The sequence below is a fragment of the Bidens hawaiensis genome, unplaced genomic scaffold (genome assembly GCF_021521415.1).
Source record: "Bidens hawaiensis isolate Kalapana, Puna unplaced genomic scaffold, B.hawaiensis_p1.1 tig00025413_1, whole genome shotgun sequence".
NCBI lineage: Eukaryota > Viridiplantae > Streptophyta > Magnoliopsida > Asterales > Asteraceae > Bidens > Bidens hawaiensis.
Window position 1 is genome coordinate 88,710 of NW_027494064.1, and position 9,151 is coordinate 97,860.

At 32.6% G+C, this 9,151-nt stretch overlaps 1 protein-coding gene across 1 annotated transcript; it reads left to right on the forward strand.

The window, feature by feature from the left end:
- The first annotated feature begins 440 nt into the window (after window positions 1–440).
- On the forward strand, window positions 441–4,316 carry LOC143571574 (3-hydroxyisobutyryl-CoA hydrolase 1-like). The gene is made up of 11 exons (XM_077056963.1): window positions 441–518; window positions 596–664; window positions 1,006–1,233; window positions 2,617–2,701; window positions 2,786–2,871; window positions 2,981–3,114; window positions 3,620–3,680; window positions 3,743–3,841; window positions 3,924–4,025; window positions 4,107–4,148; window positions 4,275–4,316. Exons 1-11 carry the CDS (start codon window positions 471–473, stop codon window positions 4,314–4,316), a joined length of 996 nt encoding a protein of 331 aa, XP_076913078.1. The 5' UTR covers window positions 441–470.
- The last annotated feature ends 4,835 nt before the right edge of the window (window positions 4,317–9,151 follow it).

Below are 9,151 nucleotides of genomic sequence, written 5' to 3' on the forward strand. Positions count from 1 at the left end.
TCTTGTTCATTTATTTAGGGTATAGATAAAACTTTTGCATATTGTGCCCACCTGCTGTTACGTCTACACCGAAAATTGTACATATTGCTAGTTCCATTCATTCAAAAGATCTTCAAGCTTTGTAATTGCAGCTTTGAATCATGGCTCACATCGATGCCGACCATGTAATTCTCACACAACTCTTTTGATCTCTAGAGGTAACTTCAATTTGGTTCGGTTTTAGTCTCTTATGTCATCTTCTTTGGTTAGAAAGGTGTCCAAATAAACCAAGGTAGCCAGATTAGAACACGGTTATTTATGTTCCCAAAGGTTATATCATGATTTATAACATTAATAACCAAACTAATTAATATACGTTATTATATTTGTGGTTTCATACTTTCATATGATTTTAGATTTCTTTGAACCAAATTAAGTTTTATTATTTATTATTGCAGGTAATTTTTGAAGAAGGGCTGGGAGTACGAAAAATGATACTAAACAAACCAAAGAAACTAAACACACTCAATTATGAGATGGTGTGGTTAGGCAATACAATCCAAAATGATCTTCATATGCATGTGTTGCTTATTTGTATCGTACCAATGAATTGCAGTTAAGAAGAACGTATGAGAAGTCTAGAGTGTATGAGAATGATCCGACGGTTAAGCTTGTTATACTGAAGGTAGTAAAAAAAATGGGAGATTAAGATCGAATAAACACCACATGCTTGATCCATGTGCTATTCACCAAAAGAAAAATATCTAACTAGTCGTTATATTTCATTTTCCTGCAAAAATGATATAATAATAACTTTATATAGGCTCTACTTTAATGGTACGTTTTAGATGGTTTTAGCTATAACAGGGGCAAATCATAGACAAGGTGGGCATCGACAAGTATTTATGTGGCCACAAATCTTAGACTTATTATTGTGGATCTCTTATAGCTCAAATACGACTTATGCTACTCGACAATACACTATTGTACAAAGGGTTTCTGATATTAAATCGGCTTGGTCTACAGGCAAACGGGAAGGTATTTTGTTGTGGGGGTGATCTCACGTCTGCTTATAAATGTATACAATTTGGACATTGGAGTTTCGGGGCGAGCTATTACAGAAAAGAATTTTGTTTGGATTACTTACTTGCAACGTATAAGAAGCCATTGGTTGCGATTCTTGATGGAATCGTTATGGGAGGAGGCGCTGGAATATCGATACAATCGACATTTAGAATTGTCACTGAGAATACGGTATATATTTCCAATTCTAGGTAACTAGATAAAATATACTAATTACGATTAAATTTGATTTTTATGTAGATAAGCCTTATTGTGATTAACTTTTTTATAACTATGAGTTACGATTAAATTACTTTCCTTTATAATTATTCTAGTTAGTACACATTGTTTACGGTTTTTTGTTTTTTGTTTTTGTTATTCTGAATGGTTATACTTGATATATGGCAGTATGACATCTGTTTGATATGAGGTAATGGAATGAATAAAGGAATGAAATGAACGAGGTAATGGAATGGACAAAGGAATGAAATGAATCATTACCATTTCATTGTCTTGTTTTGTTACCATAGGAATGAAATTAATCAACACGTTATATTATTTTGTTTAAATAGTAAACTACACACACATACTATTTTCATTAATTAATGGAGGAAAAGTAACATAACAATGATATAATAATATAAATAAAATTATAATTATAATTATAATTATAATATAATAATAATTATTATTATTATATTATTGATGATTTTTTTTCATTTCATTCCTTGAAGAAATGAAAAAATAACACCTTCTCTCAAGGAATGAAAAAAACATGTTTAATTTCATTCCAACCTCCATTACTTCATACCAAACACTACATAATAGTAATTTATCATTTAATGTATGTTTGGTTGAAGGTAATGGAATGAAGAGGGAATGGAATGGGAGAAGGAATGGAATGGACAAGGGAATGAAATTGATCATTACCATTCATTTGTCTTGTTTGATTAACCTATAGGAATGAAATCAATTATTAATTTTTATTGTTTGGTATCCAAAAAAATTGTAGAAATGAAATAGAAATAATAAAAACACTCTTATCTCAAAATACTTTTTAACCCAAAAAAAAACCCTACAATGGCGACGATGGTAGCTCCGGCGACGAAAATGATGGTGGTGGAGGCGGTGGTGATGGAGGTGGAGTTGGTGGTGGTGCCGATGGTAGTGGTGGTGGTGGTGTTGAGAAAGTAGGGTGAAGGAAGAATGGAATGAAAAAAAAAGAAGGGGGTGGGAAGTAATGGTTTTGATGGAATGGGATTCCATGTGTAATTAATGGATGATTTCATTCCCTTGAGCAACCAAACACCACTTTTTTCATTTTCACGTAATGAATCATTACATTTCCCCTGTCATTCATGCATACCAAACGCTACCTTAGAGCTTTTTTTCTTAATGAAAGTATGCATTATCATTATCATTACAATTGTTTTTTTTTATATAATGCAAGTATAAGAAAGAATAGCAAAATATTTTGTATGTGTCCTTCAATTAGTTCTCTAATTAAACCTCATCTAGCTCCTAATTTTGGTACTAATACTTTAGCTTATAACATGTTATTTGACATTTTCGTAGATTTTTGCAATGCCTGAAGTGTTAATTGGATTATTTCCTGATGTTGGTGCATCTTATTTTCTATCACGGCTTCCTGGATTCTTTGGTAAGTTCAACTTAACGGAGCGTTATGGCCTACAAATACATATACATGCATGTATATAATCATAAACTAAGTGTATGTACGTAGGCGAATACATGGGATTAACTGGTGCTCGATTAAATGGAGCTGAGATGCTTGCATTTGGACTTGGAACTCATTTTGTCCCGTCCAAGGTACTTGCATCAATTTAGCGCATTCTACACAACTTTTTTCACAAGATTCGTGTGTATGGTTAATACTAGTGTGCCATTGATTAACAATAGTAACTACCTACTTTTGTAGAATTTAAAATCTTTGGAGAATGCCCTTGAAAAGATGGCTGCCACATTGGAATCACCAAGTGCGGCTACAATATCCATGGTTAATAACAAGTTTGCGCAAGAAGTGAAAGTCAAAAAAGACAGTACATATTTTAGGTACAAAACACTCTTATAGATGATTATAAAAGGATTATAGTGTTATATTAATTAATTCCTTTGTATATAGACACGCAAACCACCATGTGTACTTATAAAATACGCATTAGTTAAAGATTAAGGGGCTGTTTTGTAGTTTTTTAATAGTCATTAAGATGCACCCTCTTAATGGTTCATAACCTCTTATATAGGTTTGGTAGTGCCTACAAGAAAATATAGGTGAGCAACTTGAACTTAGAACCTTGAAGTTAGAAAGCAAAATCATTGGCTTAGTGAGTATATAAGCACATTGATATTCAGGTAAGATAAATCGAACTTGCAATTCTTTATGTGTGACCTTTTCTACAACAAAAATGAAATACACCTCAAAGTGTTTTGTGCGAGCATGAAGCATTGTAATCTATTCATTTTGGCATCTCTACCGATGGAGCGATATATATCCATGAATAACCATATGAGCTTTCATTCTTGTTCTTTTGCCTTTGATTTATTTCTATATGAATAGGCTCGACATGATCAACCAATGCTTCTGTGGTGAATCATGTGAAGAAATATTATCCTCGTTGGTAAGTTGCGTAACTTTAATTAGACAGCTATGTCGGATATGATATAATATAATGCTTCATAGGAACGCTTGGCTACACAAGTTCAAGAGAAACGGGTCCATGCCGCTATCACATCAATGAAATTCGCAAATCCATTAGGTCTCAAGATTTTCTTAAGAACGGTATATATGCTAGTAATTTTTTAAAACAAATTGAATAAACACTTCTCGAAATTTCTTAATGGTTGCTTCACTCGCTTGACAGATTAGAGAAGGTCGATCCAAAACTATTGAGCAATGTATTGAGACTGAATACATTGCTATCTCCCATGTTCTAGGCAGAACGTTTAGCAATAACTTCTACGAGGTTCCACGTGTTTTGTACAAACTTTTAGTTCAAGGATCACAAGCTAGTATTACTTACAAGCTTAGAATGCTGTTTTTGCAGGGATCAAGAGCCATGTTGATTGACAAAGATAAGAAACCACAGGTAAAACTAATAACAAGTGGCTTTTGATCAAATTATATATATCATGTTAAATCGTTGGTGATACTCCTTTATTTACTAGAATTCACGTGAGCTTTTGTAACGTTATGTTCATATATATTCTCGTAGTGGGAACCATCTAAACTTGAAGAAGTTACGAAGAAATGGTGACGAGGTGTCTTTCAAGATCTTTCAGTGAGGACGATGATTGGTTGCCTTTAAAACTTCCCCCAAAACCTAAGTACAGAACCAACATTGTGCATCAAAACTTTGAGCCTCACTAAGAAAGGTTTTTTTTTCAGTAACCTAATGCCCTTCAACTTTAAAAAGTTTCATGTTCAGTCCCTTGGTTTATTTGGGTGAAATTGTGTTTGATATACATGTTTATGCTTTATATTTTAACGTGTCATGCTGGCCAGAACTAAAATAAAGTTGTGTGATGTTTAATTGTATAATCTACAGGTTGATTATATATAAGTGTGAGAATCTTCCTTTATAGTAGAATAATATATTTCAACTCAAAATGGAGACTGTGTTATTGCCCCTTTATGTGTATATATAACATAATAAATGTCCATGTTTGGTTACCATTAAATCACATAAATCGTCCATTTGTTATGTTAAAATTTCATCCTTCATTCTTAAGTTTGAGAAAATTACAATTCTTTTTAAAGTTCACTCAATTGCCTCGATTTGATCCCTGAGATGGATGCCCATTTTAAAAGATATTTTTTTAAACAGATAAAACACGTAGCTCACGAAGTTACATAGAAAGTTATATCCATAACCAAAAATGCAAAGGCTCAAAGGAAAGTTCAGGCCACTGAAACTAAGTAGAAAAATGTCATGTTCCGATCAGGCGAAAGTAGGAGAAAAAGAAAGAAGCCAAACTTTATTTGATGTTGCACGAAAGTAAGCCTGTGGGCGAATGTAAACCTAAACACGGATGGTGGTTTGCGTGTCTATTACTAGTGTGTCTAATATATTTAAACAATATCTACGTCTTAATTAAAAGCGTTTATAGGGAAAATAATACACGGAGATCCCCTATAATTATGGACTAAATAAATTACAATTGTATATAACTCTAGCAAACAAAGTCATAATATAGATATAACTATCTGATATTAACATCATTTATTGTTGTTCTTATACACGTACAAGTGAATACACAAGGAAAACTGTACAAAAATGTCCAATTATTTAAACATGTTCATGACATGCCATCATTTATTCTCTCTCTTATATCTTCTCCATGTGGTACAACAAAAAGGAACCCCTTTTCTAAAGCTATCAAATTGCTCATTAGATAAACAAATTGAGGAAGATGCTAAAGATTTTGAATCGTACACTCGGATCCTCATATTCTTGCTTAACCTCCTCCTCCATAGCCAAAGCCTCCCGGTCAACGAGTAATCCTTCATGTCAACATTAGGCCGTGGAAGTACTAAACTTTGCACTGCTGGTGGCAGTGGTGGTGGTGTCGGTTGTAGAATAACCTCATCTCGAGGTGGATTCATGGGTGTTCCTGGTTTCTTCTCCCATTGAAAGGGCACTCCTACATTGGTGGTGTTCTTGTAGTATATACGTGATGATTTGCCGAATGAAGAATCTCTAGAGAGAATCTTGTTGATAGACAACTTTTCTCCTTTAAGTACAGAAATTGGTGTTTCATCAATGTCTATGTTTTGATGTATTGTACTTTGAGTTTTGGTAGTATTTAAGGAAAAACTTCTTCTGAATATTGAAGACTTCATGATAATGTGATTATTGAATGTAAAATATAATATTGCTTTGAAACTCTTTAAAAGGAAGTAATATTATAGAAAATTTGGTTAATAGAAAGGAGACTTATTTATATATGTGTAGATGCATGTAAATACAAAACAATGAAGATACCTTAATCTAAAATATGCTTCCGTTTGTTGTTCATCTCAAGATGTTCCTTTTCTTGTTCTCTTGTCATGTGTCATTTAGACAAGGCATATATATAACCACAAATTTAAATTGTTATTGCCGTTGAGATAAATATATGTCAAAATCACAATTCAGCCATTTTAATAAACTTGGTGATGTTGAAGTAAATTCACATAATTCGGGTCTCGGATAGAAGCTCCACGGACCACAGAAAAGTTGTGTCGGCATTCATATTCAGGTGTAACTGAAAAACTTAAAGTTCAATAACCGAAAGATTAAAAGCGAGGCACTTTGTCATTTAAAAGACAGAGAGTAAAAGTAATTTTTTTTAAGAACCCAATTCATAGACTATGTTTATAAGGCAAAATTTGTAATCTAGTTAAAACAAAACTCAAATTGTTTTAAAGTTGTAACCTACATTGTTTTTCTTATGCAGTTACCAAAATATTCATAATGATTTAAAACTGGTGGGCTAAAGTAAATTAATGGGTTATTTGTTTTATTTCATTAGCCATTAATAAGTTCTGGGGACTGGGGTAATTAAGGCTTGTGGGCCTGATTGGACAGAGGGCCCAAATCCAGATGAAAAGTAACTATGTTGTTATAATATGCAGAAAAGGCTGTTTATTGGTCCATCATACGGGCTGGTTGGACTTGTTTAAAAAAAATGAATATCGTCATGCAATTGGCCTTCTAGTCTAGTGATATGGTAGTTATGGTTGAGACTTGGCATCATTACAGCCCCAGGTTCGAAACCTGATTCAATGGAGCTTTACCACAGTGATGAGTTAGTGAACCTTGGTGAGTTAGGCCTAGAATGTCAAAATCAGTATGAACGGTTAGCATGTCTTAAAAAGACTCATTCATGTATTAGGGGTAGTTCAAAACACTGTTGTTGAATTTTTCTTAAAAAAATGTCAAATGATTAAAGAATAATATGTTGTAAAATATAATTCAAAAGGTTACTTTGAAACAAGTCCATCCACTCGTATACATAAACACAAATAACTGTTTAAAAAAACAAAATTACTTTAAAATAATGAACACCAAAAAGAGTGGTGTAAAACTGTATATAACATGACAACGAGTTTCAAGGAAAGGCAAAGAGGCGATGCGGTCGGCGAACGGAGCTCTTCTTGGTCGTCTCAAATTTCTAACTACAAAATGTTCTTTAATATCAATCGAGATTCGTAAATTAAATTATTATAATCTTTGAAGCAAAATGATGATATTTGTTGTATTTTTCTTCTTAGTTATTTTAGATTATTATAAAAATAAATCCTAGTTTTCATTTCACAATGAATATTATAAATGGAGAAAATTGTAATTTAGTTTTCGTTTTTAAATTTAAATTAAAAATAGAGGAAATAAGAGAGTGAAAATATTGGTGTCGGTTTTAAGTAAATATCTGAGTTTTGTTTTGTATTGTATTGTATTGTGGTTTCCTTTTTGTTGATGTTTGTATTATTCATAGCGTCTTGTTAATTTTAATATATTATTTTTTTTATCATTCAAAAAAAAATATATAATAATAATAACATTTAGGATGGGAGAGGCACTGCTCTTTGAACCAGAACAACCCACACCACTAATCAATTACCATGTGTGTCAACTGTGCGGACAATTTAAGGTAATTGGAACAGTTTACGCTTTATTTGTCCATTAATAAGTTATAATTTTTTTGTTTGTTTGTTTACAATACTGATTTATAAAATATTTGTTAATTGACACAATTTTAACATTTAAATTATATTAGAAAACCAATTTAGACCTGACATCATTATTTTCTTCCAACTTTAGAAACCCACAAGTAATACTTCACTTTAAAAACCCACAAGTAATACTTCACGTGACAATGTAAACGTTTTCTCTTTCGTTAACGTCGGATAGATGCAAATAATCATGGTAAACTCGAGCGACTAAGTTTGTATTTTATTTTTCTTCCAAATATTGCTAGCCTTTTGATAGTATCCTATGAAATTCAGTCTCAGAACGTGGTGATTAACTTGCAATCCCTAATCAGATCATCTAATTAATGATCACTTTAGAAAAATCACATCCCAATGAACATATGGTATTAGTTATACAATTAAAACAATATTTGTATGGAAAAGAGGAACAAAGGGCGCACACCACATCCTTTTTGCATTCACAAGCAAACATACCTCTCCCCTCTATGCTCACCAACTTCTTAGGTCGACCTCTTACTATATTTTATTTCTTTTTGTGAAAACTGTAAGTATATTAAATTATAACTAAAAAAATTACATGTGAGGTCATTTGTATAGTCACGCAACACTAAATTAAACATTTTAAACTCAAGGCCGTCTCCGAGAATTTGAATACCTCGGCCGAGCCGAAATAAAAAGGCCCATAGCCTTAACGAATAAAGAAATAAATAATCTAATTTTTTTAAACGAGGCTTAATGTTATAACAATAAACATTGAAAAATATATTATTAAAAAAAATACCGTAATAAGTAACGATTAACCAATGATTTGTGAAAATCTCCTAACATTGGAAACAAAAATAGCTTGGTCCTTGGTGGCAAACTTGGTCAACCGTGGAGGAGCCTGGTGGTTAACAACGAACCAACAGTGGTGGTTGGCTAGGTTGGTCGTTGTTCAGCATTCGTAAAGAAGGAAGGAACCAAAGAGAAATTTCAATCGACCACATTTTCTTTTATTTTGCATTAGGTTTTTATTTAACTTTTGTAGTTTTAGTTTGGACCCAATAATTTAAACTTGATTAAATGGATTATGAATAAAAAAGAATTTTGGGCCCAGTAATTATAAGATGGTAATATAGCAATTCATATTATCTAAGTTTTATATTTTTAAATGTATATATAAAAAATATAAATGCAAAAAATTTTGGCCCCTAAAAATTGCGTGCCCTGGCCGACGGTCCGACCGGCGCCACCCTCTAGCCGGCCATTAAATTTAAAGCCAACAAGATTTTAGCTCAATTGAATTCAAGTTAAGGTGAAGATTTAGGCAGGCTGGCCTCAAGTTCGAATTCAATCTCAACCAGGTTTTATTATTGTTATGTTGTGCCTCTTCAAGGGGCGAGTTATCTAACATTAGAG